Source organism: Vulpes vulpes, chromosome 4, assembly GCF_048418805.1.
Source record: "Vulpes vulpes isolate BD-2025 chromosome 4, VulVul3, whole genome shotgun sequence".
In the NCBI taxonomy this organism is placed as follows: Eukaryota; Metazoa; Chordata; class Mammalia; order Carnivora; family Canidae; genus Vulpes; species Vulpes vulpes.
Genome location: NC_132783.1, coordinates 102,980,182 through 103,003,172, shown reverse-complemented (window position 1 = coordinate 103,003,172; position 22,991 = coordinate 102,980,182). Strand labels below are relative to the sequence as shown.

Here is a 22,991-nt window from a genome sequence, read left to right as displayed (position 1 = left end):
CACTGAATCTCTATTGAATTCTCCTTTGCCTCACCTTTACTAGATTGTTGTGAGGATTAAATTAGATAATACATGCAAAACACTTGGCCCAGCCCCTGCATGGTGTTAGCCCACCAGTACCTTACCACACACACACCAATAGTAACAAATACTGAAAAGCTGTCATCAGACAAAAGATGCCTCTTTGACTCTGGCGGCTGTCTGGAAATTTTCTTCATCACCCCTCTACCTGTTCCCCATGCAGAGTGGAACCACAGGGTTTTATTGAAGAAATGGTAGACTTAGCTGCAAAAACACATGAGGGGGCTTTGCAGACAAGCTGGTTAAATTACCTGTGTGTGTGTGTGTGTGTGTGTGTGTGTGTGTGTGTCTGTGAGTTTAGAAAAGTGAAAAAGGAGTATACATAGGTCAAATGGAAGACATTTAAACTTGAGACCCACAGCTGTTCTGTGCTACTCTTGACATCAGTTCCTCCTAATAAAATATTAAATGTTAATAAAAGAAATGTTAAAACCACTACTAAAGATTTATTTATTTATTTATTTATTTATTTATTTATTTATTTATGATAAACCTAGAGAGAGAGAGAGGCAGAGACACAGAGGAGGGAGAAGTAGGCTCCATGCTGGGAGCCCAATTTGGACTCGATGCTGGGTCTCAAGGATCACACCCTAGGCCAAAGGCAGGCGCTAAACCACTGAGCCACCCAGGGATCCCCACTACTAGTTTTTAAGTCAAGTTCCTTTTATACTTCTGTTTCATTCAAATAGGCTTGTGGTCACCTTCCTATTCTCCTGCTCAGCTTGAAATAGTTACAAACAAGTAACTTCTCAAAATCTTTAATCTCTTTGAAATTTATACTTAGCTCAACTTTTTTTAAGCAAAATATATATATATATATTATAATTTGTTAATCTAACGCAGCTGCCAAGTTGGCTGTTTTATTTAACAATAAATTGAATACAAAAGCTCCTGGGCAGGAAGGATACCAAACTCTGAAAGTTTGGCTGCTTAATTGACATTTCATAGTGGCCTGGGGTAGAAATTTATTTCAGTGCTGAATATATATATACACGCTTGGTGGTCACACAGGTTAGTGCACGTGTGCATGTATATACATATAATCTGTCTTGAGGGTTATACTACATGTAAATTAAGAATGATTTTGTTTGTTTTACATATGCTCCTCCCTAGATCATAAATAAATTCATTTTAGAATTATGAAAGAAAAAAATCATCTTTAGTGATTTTTTTCAGAATGTCAATCTTTGGAAATCGTTGGAGAGCTATATTTTAAGCTGGCCTAATGACACCAGAAAACCATTTCACATCCTGTTATGGTTGGAAATGTGTCTCCCTAAAATTCATGTGCTGAAGTCCTAACTGTTGTTATCTGAGAACGTGGCCTTATTTTGAGATAGAGCTTTTTAAGAAGCAATCAAGTTAAAATGAGGCCATTTGGATGGACCTTAATTCCATAAGCCCAGTGTCCTTATAAAAAGAGGGGCTTGGACCCAGAGTTATGCAAGAGAGGAAATGGCATGATGACCTAGAGGGAGAGGATGACCATCTGCAAGCCAAGGAGAGAGGCCTAGAACATTCTTCCTTCTTGGCACTCAGAGAAAACCAGCCTTGTCAGTGCCTTGATCCTGGAAGTCTAGCCTCCAGAACTGTGAGACAGTAAATTTCTGGTGTTAACCTGTAGTACTGTGTTATAACAGCCCTAGTGAACTACGGCACATTGCCTGAAAAGAAGTTTAATGCTTTACAACAATAATCTATGTTAAAACACACTAAGGAAAGACAAAAGAGTTGGATTGCTTATATGTATTGGGAAACATTTGAAAAAAAAAAAATTCATGGGGCACCTGGATGGCTCAGCAGTTGAGCGTCTGCCTTCAGCTCAGGACATTATCCTGCAGTCCTGGGATCGAGTCCCACATCGGGCTCCCTGCATGCAGCCTGCTTCTCCCTCTCCCTCCGCCTCCCCCCCCCCCTCTTGAATAAAAAAATAAAATCTTTAAAAAGGAAAAAAATTCACATGTATGAAATTAGTCTCAAATCACCTCATAACACAGAGGCCACACTTAAGAGTCAGAATCCATCATTGACTTCCATCAGAATGTCTCAGCCCTCATAAAATGTTTAAAATAGGAGCTATGGAAGATGCGGGGTGTCAGATGAACCAGCTTTTTTTAAGGTAAAAGAAAAACCTCTCCCAAAACATCCTGAATTCCATTGCATATATCCCATTGCTTATATTCTAGTAAAAAAAAAAAAAATCCATCATCAGTATTCTGGTGAGTATAGTGTAGTCTGAGCCTGGGATTCATAATTTACTTGGGGCAGTTCGATCTCTTTAATATTTCTCCCCCAGGGTTGAGGTCTTCATCCAGCTGGTGTCCTTATTGGGTTGTCAAATAAAGGATCATGAGGCTTTCTAAATCCTAATGTTGTTGGGGCTGGTAATTCATGAGTAGTAGATGCAGAAACCACAGGGAAAATCTCAGAGCACCAGGAGAACTAAAGACAGGAAGACAAGAGTCTCTACGAGCCTCCAGATTAATCTTCCCAGGAAGGAGCGGAGACACTAATGCTTGAGAAACATAAAAACAGACTCCAAAAAGCGGTAAGGATAAAACCACATTATAGCTTTTACTTATTTTGTTGGACTTTTATTCCCAAATCACACAATTGTCTGAGATGATTTAATGCACAATTACATAAAAAATGAAATTAACATGTTTTTAAAAGCATAAAAGCAACTGCTAAATAAAGCCATAACATTTTTCTCTGCTCTACTAAGATAATGAACCGTATTTTTCATCTCTAACTGTGCTTCTGTGTCATGAGTATGGAATTTGGGGCAGGAGAGGGGGGCAGGGAAATAGACCTTCGTTGCTGAGAGGCTGTCTTACAGTTCCCTGGGAAGTGGCTTTTGTCACTTCCAAAGTACAGTCGGTTGAAGAATGAAACAGCAATGTCTGGGAAGAACTGTGTCACTATGACACCAAATGCCTAAATGCTCTAAGTTACAGGGGGAAGGTAAGAGCAAAGTGAGGGTGGTATAAGCTACACATTTTGAATTTTGGTACCTATGGGGCACAAAACTGACTATTAACTCAAGAGACAGATTTCCTTTTGATGTAAGGTAGAGCAAACTTAATAATGATATATACCTATGGAAGTAAATACACACATATGTGAAGTTTGATAGGGGCTCTTGCCATTCATGCATATGCACATGCAAATTAAATATACAACATACATTTGTAAATGCACACTACTCATATTAAAACTTTTCCTAATGTCTAATTGAAATGTCCCCTCATTATTATTATCCATAAGGTATCCTTCAGTTTCTGGGGGGGAAATCAAATCATGTATTATTTTCAGAATGATTTTTTTTAAGAATTTATTTATTTATATGTGAGAGACACAGAGAGAGAGGCAGAGACATAGGCAGAGGGAGAAGCAGGCTCCTTGCAATGTGTGACTCGATCCCAGGATCCCAGGATCGTGACCTTAACCAAAGGCTGATGCTCAACCACTGAGGCACCCAGGTGCCCCTCAGAATGATATTTATAGAGAGCATGGAGTAGTGTAGTGATAAATGAAAAAATAATGATTCTATTCAAAGGTTGAAAAACCAGAAACACACAAGAGAATCTACCATATTCCTGACCTGTGCTTGTATTTGTTTGTTTGTTTGTTTTGCTCTTGCCCTTAGGGAGCTCACTCTGATTTTTTGTTTTTGTTTTTGTACCATTCTTTAAATAATATCTAATACAATTGGGGTGCTTGGGTGACTCAGTTGGTTAAGAATCTGCCTTTGGCTCAGGTCATGATCCCAGGGTCCTGGGATGGAGGCAAGCATCATGCTCCCTGCCCAGCAGGGGTCTACTTCTTCCTCCCCCTCTGCTCCTCCCCCTTGCTCTCTCTCATTCTCTCTCTCTCTCTCTCTGAAATAAATAAATAAAATCTTAAATAAATAAATAATACCTAATACAAGTTACCAGTGCATGGATATATGCCAAGAGAATACATCACTAGAGAAAAGAATATAATTTCAATGCCTTTTTTTTCTCTGCTACTCAAGTACTAGATGACATTTGATTAAGGAACCTATACAAATTGGAGATGACAACCCCATCACCTATATTATATGCTTTGCCCATGCAAGATGGGCATTAACCACAGGATCCAATCAGTGCTTGATGTACATACACCTTTTTATATTTTACACAATTTCAAATGAATAGGAAGGAAAAAAATCAAAAGAGGAATTAAATTTCATATTTATGAACAAATTAATGGAAGGTTTTATGCAAAAGTCTGGAAAAGTATACATATAGACATGTAAATACCAAGAGATTATTGTACTAGTGCAACAGGTACAAAATAACATACTAGTTAGACTGGAATTCTGACAGAGTGACCTGTAGGCCTCTCATTTTACCTGGTGGCACAGTGTAGCTGTTTGTGGAGATATTTTCTTTGAGGATTCAGGCCAGGCTCTAGTCTTATTTCAGTTACCTCTAGTTTGGGGCCTGGGTATTTATATCAGTTTAGAAAGTTCTCTGTGAGGATCTTACTTATTCAGAATAATACCTGAATTTGCACAGATCTGTAGGAAATGGTATGTCAGAAAAGAAAGCTTCAGAGGAAAACTAAAGACCTTCAGCCAAAACCAGAACTAGATAGACTTGCGTGTATCTGTGTGTGTGTGAGTATACATGCTCTGTGTTTGTGTACATGTAGGTATGAGTGCATATGTTTGCATGTATTTCTCTGTGTGTTTGCATATGTATTCTTATATGTGTATTTACATGTTTGCCTGTGGTTGTGTGTTCATGCATGCATTTTGCTGTGTGTAGTGTGTATATGTGATTATATTTCTGAGCTTTGTGTGTCTGAGTGGGGTTTGATGCCTTTTTACCAGCCTTAAAGTTTTGTGTTTGTCTTGTAATTAACTGTCTTGGGTCTATTTGGACTGCTATAACAAAACATCACAGACTAGATGGCTTAGAAGCAGCATAAATTTATTGCTCACAGGTCTGGAGGCTGAAAAATGAAATCAGAGTGCCAGCATGACTGGGTTTGGGCCCTCTTCTAGGTTGCAGACTTCTGGTTTTTTGCTCATCTAATGGAGGTGCCTGGAGCCTGTTTTGTAGACTTATGACCTCATGATTTAAGCACCTCTCATAGGCATCCCCTACAAATGCCATCACCTTTGGGAGTTAGGGTTTCACCTTATGAATTTTGGAGAAGCACAAACATTCAGACCATAGCATCAACTAATGGTATTTCTATCTCCGCAAACCAATTCTGCTAAATTTTTTGGCAAGTAAGTAGCCAATAAGAAATTATATGAAATGTAAAATGGGAGACAAAGGTGTAGGATTTCTTAGTTGTGTTACTCTTGAAAACTTCTGGGGGAACATCATACCCAAGTCTCAGTTACCAGTTGTGTGTTCAATCATTTTGCTCTACATCTGTTGCAACAAGATGCAATACAAAATTTAAAGAAATGCTCAATGCTTTCTTACTCATTATTAACATAATATATTCTAGTCATAAAAAGTATAACTTATAAAATTGTGAAAATAATGTGAAAAATAGAAAAAAAATGGAGATTACATTAGTTCCCACAAAATTCACAGACAATATTTGAATAGGTAAATAGAATTATAGAGCAAAATACAATGAGTGTTAGATCACACCCTTTTTCTTCTGTTGAATAATGTCACTCCAGGAAATTTCCCTTCTCTCCCTTTTACCATAACTTCTCTTTTTTATTGGATTTTAAGTATAAGCATGAAATAGACTGTTATGTTGCATATTTAAAAAAATCTATTCTTGGTCCCACTTCCCTGGCTCACAGTGGTCCTAATCATTCCCTTCTCTTAATGGAAATATGCCTTGAAATCATTATCCTACACTCACTCTCCTTCTCATTCTTAAAACACACCCTAATCCACTAAAACTGACTTTGTAAAGGTCATTAATGACATCTATTTTGCTAAATCCAATTTTCCATTTTTAATCTCATCTTACTGGACGTATAAGTACCATTTGACCTAGTAGATCACTCCTTCCCCTGGAATATTCCATTCTCTTGGCTTCCAGAGTAATTTTACTCCTAACTCATTAACTACTCTTGCTGAGTCTCCTTTGCTATTTTCTTTCTTCTGTCTGACCTTTTCATCTTGGTGTTTGCTAGGGCCCATTCACTGGAACCTTCTTTTAACTATGTAATATCCACCTTGCTTTGGTGGTCTTACCCAGTTTTGTGCCTCTATTTTTGTGAGATCTAATTTTGCATGAAATTTCTCTTCAACTGCATATTTACATACTCAACTGCTTACTTAATATTTGCACTTAGAGATCTAATAAATATCATAAACTTGACATGTCCAAAATTGAATTCCTGGTCTTTTCTTCCAACTGGCCCTAGCACAGCCTTCCCCATTTGAGTTAATGGTAACTCCATCCTATTTTCTCAGAGTAAAATCCTTAACATAGTCCTTGATTCATGCCATGCCACTCCCATATCCAGTTCTCTTAGTTATTATAGTTTAGAAACATCTCAATAATCTAACCACTGCTAACCACTTACAGTGCTATTATTCTATTCTAAGCCACCATTCTTGCTTCCCTGGATCATTGCATTGGTTTTCTTAAAAAAAAAAAAAAATGCAAAAAGAATGTCTCCCTAATTTCACTCTTGTCTCCTTCAATCTCTGTTTTCAAAAATGGCAGCCAGAATGATCCTTTTAAAAGATAAATCACATTGTGCTCCTCTTCACTTCAAATCCCTGAAGTGGCTCTCTCCAGTTCACTCCAAGGCCAAGTTCTTACAATGACCCATGCGGTTCACCATCTGCTGGGCTTTCAGTACTCTTTTTCATTTCTTCTACACTCCAGTATATTGCACCCACCCCCCTTGCAGGTTCTAGAAATCTCCAGACATGCCCTTCCCTCCAAGCCAGTGTACTTTCTAGTTACTTTGGATTACTATTCTTCAAAGCCACGAAGCTCACTCCTTCTATCTTCAGGCATTTGCCTAAGTATCACTTTCTCAGAGATCTTTCATGACCAAGCAGTTTAAAGTTGTTGCCACACCACTCTCCAGGATTCCCATATTCCCTATATCCTAGTTTATTTTTTCTATAGAAGACTTACCACCTTTGGGGGTGCCTGTGCAGCTCAGTGGTTGAACGTCTGCCTTTGGCTTAGGTGTTTCTGGGGTCCTGGGATAGAGTTCTGTATCAGGAACACAGGAAGCCTGCTTCTCTCTCTGCTTATGTCTCTGCCCCTGTCTCTGTCTCTCATGAATAAATAACTAAAATCTTTAAAAAAAAAAAAAAAAACCTTACCACCCTCTAATGTACTATGGGTACTATGGGTTTTATTGCACCCTAGACTGTATGCTCCATTAACACAGGCCTTTTTGTACATTTTGTTCACTGCTGTTTATATCCTCAGTGCCAACCACAATAGGACTCAATATACTTTCTTTTCAGAAATGAATAATGATATTATTGGCATTTCACAACATATATTACATGATGAGAAGTTTTTTTTTCATCTAATATTACCCTGAGAAAATTCTCATTTTGCTAGGTATTTTTACCTATTATGGTATGATTTGTTTCTGGTACCAAATAGTATTCCATCGTATTAATGTTCCATCACTTATTAGATCCTTTTTACTGGATATGTACATAGCTTGAATTTTTAATGTAAAGAATACTACCTACATAAATATCCACCTACGTAAATATTTGTATGCCCTTCATTATTTTCTAGGAATTATTTTTCTGGAAGAAGTAATTTGGGACAAAAGTGTTTGCTGATTTTATGGATTTAGATATATATTACCAAATTAACCTCCAGAAAGTTAGCATTTCTTTACTCTGCCATCACAGTTTATAAGGGTACTCTTTCCCAGCACACTAAGCCACATTTTATATTGCTATTAAAATAATCTTGCCAACTTGATACACAAAATGTGTATAATATTTTTTAAATTAACTTTTTATTCTGGAATAATTTTAGACTTAGAAACACTACAAAGATAGAATCTTCCCTAATGCTAACACTTTATATGACCTTTATACATTTGCCAAAACGAAGAAATTAAAATCAGCATATAATGATTAACTAGCTCTACTATTAATTTTTTCCCTGCTGAATCCCACCTTCTGCACTTGTCATTTATATGTCTTCCTTCATGAAATGTAATTCTATATCACTTGTTAGTTTTCTTATTGTATAATGTATTTTTGATGAATTAATATTGTCTGTTTTAAATATGGTAGACTAAGATCTATTAAATGCAGTGATAATTTATACTCACGTCTCAAAATGTCTATCATATCATCAGTAATCCCTCCAGAATTGTTAGATGTTATATGACAAAAGGATTGCATCATCATAAATATTTGGAAAATAGTAATATATTCTGTAGTACAAGCCCTGCTTTTTACAAAGATTACTCAGATTAAAGTTATTTTTTGATGTGTTAGTTCATGATTTATTAGTTAAATTTCTCTGTTGCAAGTGGCAAAAAAGTCTAACTCAACATGCTTAAAAACAAAAGACAATGAATCTTTTGATGTAATAGAAAGTCCTAGAGTAAGGTTGCTAGTTTCAGGAATCTAATGTTATCGTTAGGACCTGGCATCTCGGTATTTCTCAAGTTTGTGCAATGACTTCATTTGTCACTATCTGCAGGATGCTAAGGGGGCTTTGAGCAAACATTTTATGGATCACTTATTTGTTTCTGAACCAATCACAGTGACACAATGAATAAATTATGTTGAATTTTTTTTCCCAGAGACAAATGTCCATTCTCAAAGGTAAATGGAATCTCATACAATGAGATTAGAAAGAAAGATATTAATTAATTAATTAATTAATTAATTAAAATAAAAATAAAAAAGAAAGAAAGATATCTCTAAATTAAAACTGTGAGCTGTTTACTGAAGTATGAATTTCCTGGAATTAAGTAATAAATGTCTACTATCTACTGTTGTTAGATATCACACATGATCATTAAGAAATCTACTTCAATTTCAGATGAGACAACAGTATTCCAAAATTGTCAGGAGTATTGTTTTCAATTACCAGTGAGATAAGTAGGATAAACTTTTTTTTTTAAGTCTTGAATTCAGGTAGTTAACAGTGTTATATGAGCTTCAGGTGTACAATATAGTGATTCAGCACTTTCATACATCACCCAGTGCCCATAAGTCCACTCCGTAATCTCCATCACCTATTTCACCCATCAACCCACTCATCTCCCCTCTAGTGGCCATCAGTTTGTTCTCTATAAGTAAGAGTCTGTTTCTGCTTTGTCGCTCTCTTATTTTTTCCCTTTACTCATTTGTCTTATTTCTTAAATTCCACATATCAATAAAATCATATGGCATTTGTCTTTCTCTTATTAATTTATTTTACTTAGCAAAATTCTCTCTACCTCCATTCATGTCATTGCAAATGGCAAGATTTCATCCTTTTTTATGGCTGAATTATATATATATATCTTCATCTTCTTTATCCATTCATCAATTGATGGATACTTGGGCTGCTTCCATATCTTGGCTATTGTAAATAAATGCTGTAAATGTATGTTTATACATAGGGGTGCATATATCCCTTTAAATTAGTGTTCTTATATTCTTTGGGTAAATACCCAGTAGTGTGATTGCTGGATCATAAGGTAGTTCTATTTTTTAACATTTTGAGAAACCTCCATACTGTGTTCCACAGTGGCTGCACCAGTTTGCATTCCCACCAACAGTGCACAAGTGTTCCTTTCCCTGTACATCCTTGCCAACACCTGTTGTTTCTTGTGTTCTTGGTTTTAGCCATTCTGATTGGTATAAGGTGATATCTCATTATAGTTTTGATGTAAGTTTCCTGGTGGTAAGTGATGATGAGCATCTTTTCAGGTGTCTGTTGGCCATCTGTATTTCTTCTATGGAAAAATGTTCATCTCTCCTGCCCATTTTAATTGGATTATTAATTTTGGGGTATTCAGTTTTATAAGTTGTTCTTATATTTTGGATACTAATGTTTTATTGGATATGTCATTTGCAAATATATTCTCCCGTTCTATAAACTGCCTTTTAATTTTATTGATTGTTTCCTTTACTGTACAGAAGCTTTTTATTTTGATGCTTTTTTGTGTGTATGTGCTTTTGTTTCCTTTGCCACTGGAGCATACCTAGAAAGAAGTTACTATGGCCAACATCAAAGGAGTTACTACTTGTGTTCTCTTCTAGGATTTTTATGGTTTCAGGTCTCACATTTAGGTCTTTAATCCATTTTGAATTTATTTTTGTGTATGATATATGAAAGTGGTTCAGTTGCATACTTTTGCAGGTTGCTATCCAGTTTTCCCAACACCATTTGTTGTAGAGACTAGCTTTTTCCCATTGGATATTCTTGCCTCTTATGTCAAAGATTAATTGATCTTTTTTTTTTTTTTTGAGTGAACCCAGGCAATTTTATTACTTCATCCCTGAACCTCAGTTTCCTCATCAGTAAGATGGGGATAATAGCACCTATTTCATAATTACTAACTACATTAATGCAAGGGAAACACAGTAGTACGTACCTGGTACATACTAAGCACTCAGTAAATTCAGCTATTATTTATATATGCTGATGTCTTCAAACAGGGATGGAATCTTTTTTTTGGAGGGGGGGGATGGAATCTTAATATAGAAAACAGGAGGTGTCAGCCACTCATATGTTCTCTTGGCTTCTGAAACATGAGCTCCCTGACCCCAGTTCATCCAAGCACATGGGCATAGTTTTGCTTAATCTCTGCAGAGGTGTGATTTGAGACCGTTGTCAGATGGCTTCCAACTGCATAACTGAATAATAAAAGCAATTTTGGCTATTTTGAAGGACTAGACAGTAGACTTTAATCTTCAAGCTTGATGGACTTGGAAGCATTCCTGTCAATATAAAAGATTTTGTCTGGAGTAGAGGAGAAGCCAAGGCTAGCACCACGCTTGTACTTCCAGCTCATGGCCCGGTCATAGTCCTGCTGCAGGTTCTGCTGTAGGGCTTTGGCTGCCTTCTTGTTGAGAGCCATGTTGGGCCTTCCAACTGTGTTAGAGGGGTGGTTGAATGAAGGGGACACATTTTTAAAGCCACCCATAAATTTGAGAAATTTCAGTTTCTGTTCCTCGTTTTCAAAACCAGCAGTATCCCACTGGCCAAACTGAGTTCCTGTCCACTTCTTTGGTTCAGAAACTTCTGTTTTGCCTAACTCATGATTGATCTCTTCTTGCAAGGCCTTTTTCCTCACCTGGTCTATGTGCGCCTCATCCATGTTGCCTTTCTTTTCCAACACCACCTCTAAGTCTGTGTCAGGCTCCTCTTCCCAAGATTCTCCTACTACTTTGCTCTCTTTCCCCTTCTTTTTATTCCTCTTCAGAGCTGGTTCCTCAATCCCTGGCTGCTCTGTCTTTTTCTTGGACTTCATTTTCTTCTTTGCAGGGGGTTTGGGGTTATGTCCTATTGGGATATATTCTGGAGCCTCAATTTTGACTGGCTTCTTACTTCCTTTCCTAGGGCTTCTCTCTACAGACTTGGAGCACTCAAGGTGCCCTAGAGAAGTATCTCCTTTCTGGTGGATTTTCTTTTTCTTCTTCATCTTCACACTGCATTCTCTGGGGCTCCCCTGCTTTCATTTCTGCCCTGAGGTTGTCTGCTCCTCGCCATCTTTTCCCACTGAACAAGTGTATAGAGCATCCCCAGACTCACAGAACCAAGGGTCCTTGGCTGAAGAGGCTGTAGCCTCCTGGGTCTTTTTCTCCTTCTTGTGTTTTTTGGGTTTCTTGCCAAATCTGGTCACCTTCTCATCCTCTCTGGGGTCTGGAGAGGTCTTCTTTTGCGGCAGGGGGCATGGCTAGAGGCTGTAAGGACTTTCTCTTCTTTTTCTTCTCCCCACCTTGAAACTCAGATGAACCAAGAGCCTGCTTCCTGGAGCTGGACAACTTCCCTGTCTGTCCAGCACGTAACACAGTCTCAGGTTCTAGGCACCCCTCACAGAGGGTGCTGTGGCCCTTCTTTTTCTTCACTAGAGGCATCTCAGATGCTTGCTCTAGGACTACACCCTTCGAAGGGGATGTGGCTCTTGTGGAACAGATATCACTGAAATAAGTATCACTGTTTAAAACTGAGTATTGAGTCTCTGGTTCTTTGACCACCTTCTTCTTTTTCTTCTTTTTCTCTGGGAGCCCAGGGCTTTGTGGGTTTTGGTGATCATTTCCAGATTTGGTGATCATTTCCAGATTCCAGGCCAATCTTCCCTGCCTCCACGTGAAACTAATTGATCATTTAATTGTGGGCTTATTTCTAGGTTTTCCATTCTGTTCTATTGATCTATATGTCTATTTTTGTGGCAGTACCATACTCTTTTGATGACTACTGCTTTGTAATATAGCTTGAAGTCTGGAATTGTGATGCCTCCACATTTGCTTTTCTTTTGCAAGATTACTTTGGCTAGTCAGTGTCTTTTGTGGAAAAAAAAATTTTTGCCCCATTCTACTTATGATGGAACTCACCTCAATGACATAAAGTTAACTGGTACTAAAAGCCTTTTTTTCCTCCCTTATTCACTGATTGTTCTTTCCATCTGTAACTACATTACTTATAACCATTACTCATAACCACAGAGAAAACAACACTCAACATCAGTTTTTACAGTGGTACATCAGCCACTATGCCAATTATTAGTGCCTTTTGTTCAAATGTTCTAATGATCCATTCTCTATGGTACATTTCACGAACATATTTGAAAAATGTCGAGGCTTTCGCCAAAATGCTGTCATCTGTTATCCCAATGATCTGCTTAGATCTCCTACTGTGCATCTCCTGATCTTTCTTTTGTTTTGCTATATACCCACACTGTTGTCAAGGATACTCAGCTTTCTATGCTCTTGTCTAAACAGGCCACAAGGTGTTGTATTAAAAGTCCCAATTAAATGCGTACAGCCATTCACCTGTATATTCATCTCGTTACTCCCTTGCCCACCCACATTCAACTAACTACCTGGTCTAAAGAATACCAAGGGGTCAGAAGCCATCAAGAGAATGAACAAAGTACGTGGGATCTCTGGGTATCACATAATAGCTGTGGCAATGTTATCTCAAGTAATTGCTGCCCTAGCAAAGCAAAATAAAATTAGATTGGAAAGATGTAAATAAAAAGAGTGAGAAACCAAGGGAATATGGACAATTTTTAAATGTTATGTCTATAGCATTGTTAATATTTTAAAGGCTAAATGGGTATTTTCAATGTAAATTTTATTGCTTTAGGTAGAGCAAGAGAGAAATTGATGAGATAGCAGAGATGCCTTTATATCATTGTAAAATTACAGAAATATTCGAAATTCAAATTGCATTATATACTTAGTAAATGTCTATTTATATATCATTTTCAATTTATGAGGCAGTGTAGAGTAGTGACTAAGAGCATAGGTTTTAAAATTAGGGAGATTATTGTTATTGTCACTCTCACTCATGACTTGAACATCCTTGAGGAGCACATAACCCTATTTGGGACTGAGTTCCATGATCTAGAAAATGAAATTACAAAAATGATTAATAATAGCACCTACATCATGACATCTTATAAGGATGCAATAAGATAATGCATGTAATGGGCTGAATACAGCTTCTACACAAAGGAAGAAAGAATTAACATATGTTAGCTTTCATTAAATAATACATAATTCTGCTAAGGACGTTTTGAGCAAATGGCTCCTTTTATTTTATATTCAGTTTTTGTAATTTTATAAAATTTACATGGCTATTTTTAATAATTTGTACAAAGCTTTGCATATTTTCCAATAAGCTATCCCTGACACTATGCAAAGGTAAAAAGCAGTCAAAAGATCTGGGAAGGCTTAGTCTTTTGAAGAGAATTCCCAGTGGGGATGTGGTGCTAGCGACTGTGAGAAAGAGGTTACAATTATCCTATGTGATCACATGGAAAAGGAATAGGTAAGTGAATGGAATGTTTGGGAAGGGAGATTTTGCTTCATTGTAAAATGATTTTGGCTTACCCAAAAGTTCAAAGCTATCTTACAGTGCTTAAAGTCCGCTGCGAGAGCAAGTCAGCTCCTTGTCTCTGGAGGTTTCCAAGCAGAAGCTGGACAAAATCTTAGCCAGGAAATCATAGAGGAGATGTACTTGCAAGACAGGGATTGGGCATGGGTTAGGTGATACGATTGATAGGAGCCCTTCCTGCTGTGGGATTCCATGTTCTGATTTGTGAAAACAAAAGTCAGATATTTTTGTCCTTGATAGATTCATATTCATGAACTCACTCACTCAGGAAACTTACTGATACCATGGGAAATGTCATAGGACTATATTTATTAAGAGCATATATCATTGAATCTTATATACTTGTGTTGCATTAAATTTATTGTGGTTTGGGCAAGTGACTTGACTTCTCTGAAGCCTTCATTTACTCATTTGAAAATAGAGTAACAGTAGTTTCTACCTCATATAATTTTTGTGAGTATCTAATAAAATCACCTTAGCACAGTTCCATCTAGTAAGCACTCAATAAACATTTGCTATTGTTACTATTGTTATTGAATAAATAAGAATAGTGAGCTATGCATGATCAAAGATGAATTACTTGCTGTCTTACCTTTTAAGCATTTTGTCAGTAAGAAAGACTTGAGCCAAATATCTAGAATCCACGAGAATACATAATATTTGTATATGTTTCTATAGGACTCCACTCATTATTGAGCATATATATATATATATATATATATATATATATATATATATATAAACAGCAAGGAATGGTCCCTGAAACCATGAAATTGGTAGTGGAAAAAGAATATTGAATCAAAAAGGCCCACATAAAATAGGGTAAAAGTCATAGACAATGACATGGGAATAGAAGCTGTGGCCAGGACCCACCTGGCTGAGGAGGCAACATGGTCTGTTACTTGGGTGATGGAAAGGAGTTTGGAGGGAAGAAAGTTGACTTCTAGTTGGAATAATTAGGATAACCTTTATGGAAAAATGATATTAGAGTTAGTTCTTAAAGGATTATTAGAATTTCATGATCCATCCATTAGTTGATTCACTCAACTAGTACTTTGTATGTGAGAGAGTCACTTAATTAACCCTGGAAATTCAAGAGAACATTCTCCCATGGAAGATAAGATAAAGAACAGGCAGCTGCCTCTATCAGATGAAAGAGAGCAACAATAGTACCAGAAGTAAGAAAATACACTTCTTGCAGAAAATTTAACAATTAATTACCAAGAGAAAAGTCTAGGAAAACAAACTTATCTAAAGTTTTGAAGGTTTAGAGGATGTAGAAGAACTTATTTTTTTAGACAATAAGGAGTTAAGTTAAAATCTTTTTAATAAGTAATAGAATTGAATATTTGGAGAATAAACTCAGGGGCAGCTAGGAAACTCTCTCAATACTTATGTGTGATATATGATTTCTTGCTTATTCATTCATCCATCTATATATTCGTTCTTTTGCCAACTATTGACACTATGAGTCCAGTCCAAAGAGGATTAGTAGAGGGTTTTCCTACAAATAGAGAAAGTTACAAATATAAATAGGTGTGAAAAAGACATATTTGAAGCCAACACATGAAAAGGACTATGATTTCGAGTGAAGTGAAGGTTTAAAGAAGTAACAGTAAATGTGTTTTCTCTCTTCTTCTTTGGGAAAATAGAAGATTCTTTTTTGAAAAATCCAATTATGCCATTTTTCTAACTCTACCTTCGTCTGTTATGAGCAAGACTTAAAGTTGGACTGAACAGATGACCCTAGATAAAAAACACTAGGATAAGAAAAACCTAATATATTCAACCAACTGCAATAATTCATATTTTTAAGATTTCATTTAGACTATTATGAATAATTTTAATATACAGTCTCTAAAATTGATGAACTGTGGTTAGATGACATTTTCAATCCACAAAGGCAAATGAATTTATTTAGATGATATACAATCTTTATAATGGTGGAACTTTTTAATATAAAGTTTTTATTTTAATACTTTAAAATGAACACGACACACATTTGTTGAGAAGGCCTCAAGGTCAAAATTTTCAAATGCCACCATGAGTTTTGTTCAGATAATGCAAACTCATAGTTCAATAAACTTGTAAGTAATCAGGCTACTCTTCTCTTAAGTCCACAAAGTAACATAAAATTTTCTCTATAAAGTTAAACGTTCACACATTTGGTAGTGTAGACAGCCAGAATTGACATAAATTGGAAGGCAGTGTTGACCATGGCAAAATGGGAGTTGTGCTTGAAAATTCTTTGTGGACGCTTCCCTAGCTTTCCATGGCAACTTCTTTAACATGGTTTCTGGCCACAGGATCACGTGGGTGTGCCGAGAGTAGCTACATATGTTTTATGACCCAGCCTCCCTGGCACAGATTATTAGAACAGAAGCAAGATGTGCAACCCTGGCTGGATTTAGCAGCTTGCAGCAGATGTTCTCCTGGAAATTTGAATAATGGGAGTTGGGAAGAAGTGCATGTTAAGGAAGTTGCCAGAACATCAGAAGGCAATACTCTGTGGTGGTTGCCCACCCTCTTCCTGAATTACCTAATTAGTTCTTCTTTCATGTGGATGCCTTCAGATGTCCAGTATCCTTACAAAGAAATTTCTGTGTTGTTTAGTATAACTTAAATTAGTTTTGATTGTTTGCAACCTAAAAACAAGGCAAACAAAAAGAAATTAATCTTTATAGTTCTTTTACGGTTATAGTCAATAACTATTTGAATTTGTAAAGTTAGTCTAACGTTACATAGTCAGTATCAAGAGTTTTTCACCTTGAGAAATAATAGGTCATTGAATGAAAACTGATTCTTGTGCCCCCAAACCCAATGTTACATAGGTTCTCTCATACTTTCCTCTACCACATACTAGCCCATACTAAAGAGAATTCCTAGTGCAAGCAAAGAAAATGCAGCCATGCCACAAATATAGATGATCTTGAACTCTAAATCAATTGGAATGGGTTTTAAAACAGAACTAGGACAAGTCCTTTTAGAAATGAAGTTAGGGCAGAAAATAGTACTTCCAGGGTAGCATTGTGATCTTGATGTGATTCATTTCAGCCTATTGCTCGAAATATTCACAAAATTCTCCTTCCTCATTTAGTTCTCTGAACTGTTCAAGGATATGTTTATCAGCAGCAGGAAGAAATGCCTGGTAGCTTTAGAAGATTGCCCTGTCTCTTTATATTACTTCTTTCAACTCTGATGTTTACTTCGATTTTTTAAATGACACTGAGGGGATCTGTAGGTTCAGATGGATTTTACTAAGCTGAAACAATGTCACAGAGACCAAAACTCTTCCCAAACAACAGTACTCAGTTATTAAATACTTTCTCTTTGTTCATTATACGTCTTCCTTTTTGTTGTTGTTATTGTTTTTCTTTAGCACCACCTATTAAAAATTAATGACTGCAAGATGATCTTCGAAGAGCATCCAGTTTTGTTGTTATTGTTGTTAGCAGGTGTAATTCAAGAAAAGTATATTGCAGAAACTTCCAATACAATGCCCCTTCCTGACAATTCAATTGAGAGATGCTATTACTATTTATTAATTGCTTGGGCTGCACTGTCATGGTTTATGATGTTAGCACAGGCCCTCGATTGAGTTACGTTCTTGTATTCAATTAGAGACTGTGTGTTATTGTACATGTTAACACTGTAGAACCACAGATGCTAGCCATCTGTAGATTTGATTTTTTTTTTCCCTTGTAGCCCTCAAAAATGGAGCAATTTAAATCAGTACTCCTAGAGAGACTTACAAAATAAAATAAGCACATAAGCACATCAGTTGCAGATTTAAAAACAAGGACAGTGTAAAATTTAAATTTGAAAGACTATCAAAAGTATTTGCATAATTAGAATCTTGGGACATTTTAATCATTCTAGGTGGTCACTTAAAGCTGAAGAGGAGGAAATGCTGGTTTTATCAGCCAAAACATTATTCTCTGGCTAAATGAGAACACTGTTACAATGTTATAAGATCAGAGTGAGTAAGTAGGATGATAAAATCAAAAGGGATAAAACTCCTCAGGATAAAAAAAGATGCATGAGTAGCAAACCAGGCCTAGCAGAGCACTTAAGAGAGAAAGAACCTGTTCCTCACTTCCTTCTCCCCTGATGTCTGATGAACTATTGACACTTTCCAACATAAAGCAACTTTTCATAATAAGGGGGCAGAGTAGGAAAGATACCTGGCTTGCAGCAGGGTCTAATTCCTCAGACTCTTTTCATGAATTATTTCAAATAGATATCCCCCTACAAAATAGGCCCTTACTAAAAAACCTCAATACTGCATTATCCTTCCAGGGCAATCTTTTACCTTTGACAACTAAACATTCACCATGGTCAGTTTTGTCACTTAAGGTCACTATGGATTGAAGATTTCCCGCTTTTGCACAATCATGACCTTTTCTTTGAAAACATGAGGCATACACCCCATTGCTCTGGCCAAATTCCAGGTTAGGTAATTACATTCTGTTACCTAAAGACCCCCTGTGGTTTCAATTAGAAAAATCATTTTGCCTCATTCTTCTACCTGTGGTGTCCTATAAGGGTAGGTGCTGCACTGCTAAACAGCAGACTTGTCTCACCCCAGAATGAGCAGCTCTTTATCATCATCCTTAATTAATATTTATTGGGTACCCACAGGGTAAGTGGCTTGGGACAGGGTGACTTGGTAATTAAGTGTTCCCGAGCGCCAGTTGTCTCCTTTGAGAATGAAAATGGAGGACCCAAGTTTGAACAGTCTATTCATTATCACAGAAATAGCAACGCTCAATGTGATACGGTGCTACCTTGCTCTCCTCTGATACCTGTCAATCTGGCACTCCTCTAATCAAAAATATTTTTCAGATCATTAGATCCTAATAGCCTCAGAATTATGTCAAGAAGCTCTTTGTGGAGGCTGATCAGAGTGTGGGTTGGCCTTTTAGTTCTGACCAGTTACAGATTACAAATCTCTTCTCTTCTGGGGGTGAGGGGAGGGGGTGAGTTTGTTGTCCTAATGAGCCACATGCTTTTAACTTTGAAACATGATCTCTGTGTTTCTAGGATTACACTGTCATCTGTGCCATCTGCTATTCCTTTTTTGCTATATAGTTCTGTTCACAGAATGCAGAGGCACTTGTAACTCTTAGAAAGAGTGGGGTTTGGTGCTCCCCCCGCCGCCCATTTCTCCAGACACCGTCTTGACTTGGAGCCTGATTTCAGGTCTATTGAATGACGTCATACTTCAGTGATCATACATTTTGTCATGTTCCTAGCACTTTGCTCACATTTTCAGGATTTCATGTTTTATAGTGTAATTTCCAAAGGGCTGTGACATTGCTCTGAGGAGTAAGACTTACAGGGATTATCTTTTTCAACCAAAGAGGGTTCATTCTTCTACTCTGAGACCTCAACACTCTGGTCTGAATGCTTCATAGTGGACAGCTGCGCCCGCACACATCTGACACAGGTGCTCGTGCTGGGGAGGTGCCGAGAGCCAGCAAAACCCTGGTTCTCTGAGAACTCACATGCCAGCACTCAACAAACAACCCTCCACAGAGAACCTTTGGATTCTCACAAGAATGATGACAAAATGTGAATTAAGAAAAACCACAGCTTTCCTTTTTTTTAAGATTTTATTTATTTATTCATGAGAGACACAGAAAGAGGTAGAGGGAGAAGCAGGCTCCCCCCGGGGAGCCTGACGTGGGACTCGATCCCAGGACTCCGGGATCATGACCTGAGCCAAAGACAGATGTTCAACCACTGAGCCACCCAGGTGCCCCCAAACTACATTTTTCATGTGTTTTAAGTTGTGTCCCCAAATTTAAAAAGTCTCACTAGCTTCTCTCTTTGATTTCAGGAAAGGATAAACTGTGTGGGAGTATCGTTAGTCAGACGATGAAAATATTCTCTGTATTGGGGAGTTACAAAAAAATGTACAATCATTTCTGTTTTGTTACAAAACCAAGATTGAAAGCTTCATTGATAATTGTTGTGAGAGGTTTTTTCTTTAAAAAATAATTAAACTGAGTCTAATGCAAAACAAAAATTTTGAAAAGTACTAAAATGTACCAGAGCTGTCAGAATATAGTGACTTCAGAGTCTATGTGCTTCTACCCCCACTTCAGCTGGTTCCCTTTCTTGCCTGTCTTCATCCTAATGCCCCTCTCTCCCTCTCTTCCACTCTGTCCCTATGAACCTCTTTAGTAGCTTCTGTTCCTATTAGAATCTAATTTCATACTTCTTCAGAAGCTTTCTTTTTTCGCTCCAGCTACTTTTGTCCATACATGCAGTCTGTAGATACTCAGCACTTTAATAGTTTGTTTCTTAAACATACTGCTTCCTGTCATTTGCAAGCCATTTGGAGCAAATTGTTCTTCCTACCTAGATGCCCCCCCCCTTTTTTTTTTTAATTTTGCCTTATGAATCTTCACTCATCTCTCTTGATCCAAATCACATGACCCATGTTCCATTGCCCTTTGGTTGGGAATCTCTTTGGACTGGCCTTTATAGTGCCATGATCACTGAGAGGCTAGAAAGTGAGCTTCTTGAGAGCGGGGACCATGTCCTTCACCTCTGCATATCCTCTCTCCCATGGCCACCAGAACTGTATGACCCTTACCATGTGATCACTCATTGTGGACACCCAATTGTTATATGTTCATTTTCGTTGTGGCCTTTGAATTGATACACTCACAAAGTTGTCTTGATGGATATCTTATTAGCAGTCAATGGCATAATTTGGTACATTCTCATATTTCATCTTATACTCTGTATTGACTTCTTTCTCCCCATCCCTACATCCCATATCCTTCTTCCATCTTCCTGTTTCTCCTAACCCTTTGATGGTTTTCACATTACCCACATTCTAGTGTCAGGAGCTCTTTGGTTGTCTTGAACTGGGTTGATACAATGTGAGGACTTGTTAGCTCAATTGTTTTCTTCTTTAATAAGGAAGATTTGAGGATTTGGAGTAGCTGAGCTTGGACACATACACACCCTTATTTTGGTTTTTGGGTGACAGTTCTTAGAAATGAATATTTTGTTGAATGAATTAATTATTACAACAGAGATACTGGGGTAAAATGGGGGGGGTGAAATAGAAATATGTCAAGAGACAGCTTGTTTTTTTAATTACTTGTATAATTGTCACACCCTTGAAAAGGAAATATTTTTCCAAAGTTGACATTTGACAAAGATAGGAGGAACTTGGAAGCAAAAATGAAAAATTAAAAAAAAAGTACTAGGTCATGTTGCTTGCTCTAGATATTTTTGGCACGGCTAGAATGTGCTAGGAATATCTCATTTTTGACATGAACTCTGACCACTTCTCATTTGTAAATGGCCAGAATGCATATATTTACCCAAGACAGGATAGGGTTTGTGATAACGATATTGTGATGCACTGTGGCCATATTAAGGACTCCAGTGACTTATTTGAGCTGAGTGCATCTGCAGCCTCTGGTGTAAGAACTTGAGTGACCTATTTTTATCTTTTTTGTTTAAGAATCAGGTCTATAGCAGTCAAATTATGAATCTGGAGCTAATAGGATGAATAGATGCAAGAAAACAGCATGCAACAATTTAATGAAAGAAAAATGTGTTATATGCTCAAGACACAAATAAAATGCCACTTTCAGATTACAGTTTTTGGAATCTATTTATTTGCTTCATTTTCTTTAACTGCTATTTCACTCAACTACAACTTTTAATATTCATTGAACAAATGATACAGAAAAGCTTGGTTATTTTCAAATCTTTGTTGGGCTCCTTCCAACATATTTTTATATTTCTCTGTCTATAATGGAGTGTTTAGTTATAATTGGACATTACATTTTGCATGGTTAAGTCATTTCTTTTCTTTTCAATATGTCTAAGTATATCGGGCTAGAAAAACATGCTGGTTAAATGGTTGATTTTAGTCAAAAATCACTGAATTCCAGTTGGAATTCACTGTTTTACAAAGTATGGCCCTTGAATAATTGTATTGGTTTCAGGTGGGGACTCATACTAAAAATGTGCATTCCTGTGTCAATTATAAAACCAAATGCACTGAAATGTGCACTAGTGAGCTGAGATCTGGATTTTGAACAACCTTCCAGAGGTGTCTCTTACCAACAAATTTTGAAGACTATAGTTAATCCTATAGTCTTCAAAAGTTGTTGGAAAGACAGGGCCTGATCCTAGAGACCCGGGATTGAGTCCCACGTCAGGCTCCCTGCATGGAGCCTGCTACTCCCTCTCCTTGTGTCTCTGCCTCTCTCTCTGTGTCTCTCATGAATAAATAAATAAATAATCTTAAAAAAAAATCACCAACATAACCTCAACTTCCCAATGTTTCTGTACGAATTATATTTTATTTTCTTAATTATACCACTTTACAATTTCAACATCCCTTTTTTAAATGTTAATAAATTAAGCAAACCCCTTTCCTCCATTTTGGAGGCTCTATTTTATTTTATTTATTTTATTTTTTTTATTGAAGTTCAATTTGCCAACATATAGTAAGTACATAATTTATTTTAGATGTAGAGTTGAGTAATTCATCAGTTGTATATAACACCCAGTGCTCATCACATCATGTGCATGGAGGCTCTGTTTTAGACTCCTAGTCAAACCTAGCTTTTATGGAGCTGGTCCCTAAACCTGTTTTGTCTTTTATTTCAGCAATGTTGTTTCACTCTTCAAAGCCATTGTGTTCCTTCTCTTTCCTTTTCTGATCAAATGTCCAGCTGTCTGATTAATGCAAAGTAGTGATAAACCCACCCACTTTACTTTCATTCTTCTCACTCCTTAAATCAATACTCAGTATTTTATCATGGACATTTATTTTTATGTAAGGTGTTTGAGACTCAGGCAGGGGCCAATAGCTAATTTAAACTTAAACATTTGGGAGTTTATATATTATTGTT

The 22,991-nt window shown here is 37.0% G+C and overlaps 2 protein-coding genes across 26 annotated transcripts in view; one reads left to right on the top strand and one right to left on the bottom strand.

Annotated features, from left to right (window-relative positions):
* The window catches only part of TENM2 (teneurin transmembrane protein 2), a 3,534,961-nt gene that overhangs the window by 2,781,313 nt on the left and 730,657 nt on the right, over positions 1–22,991 (top strand). The gene's annotated exons all lie outside the window — the stretch shown is intronic.
* Positions 10,919–12,292, bottom strand: LOC112926495 (lysine-rich nucleolar protein 1-like). The gene is given in 3 exon segments (XM_072756691.1): positions 10,919–11,915; positions 11,917–12,268; positions 12,271–12,292. Coding segments are annotated over 3 exon segments (1,350 nt in total). The 3' UTR covers positions 10,919–10,939.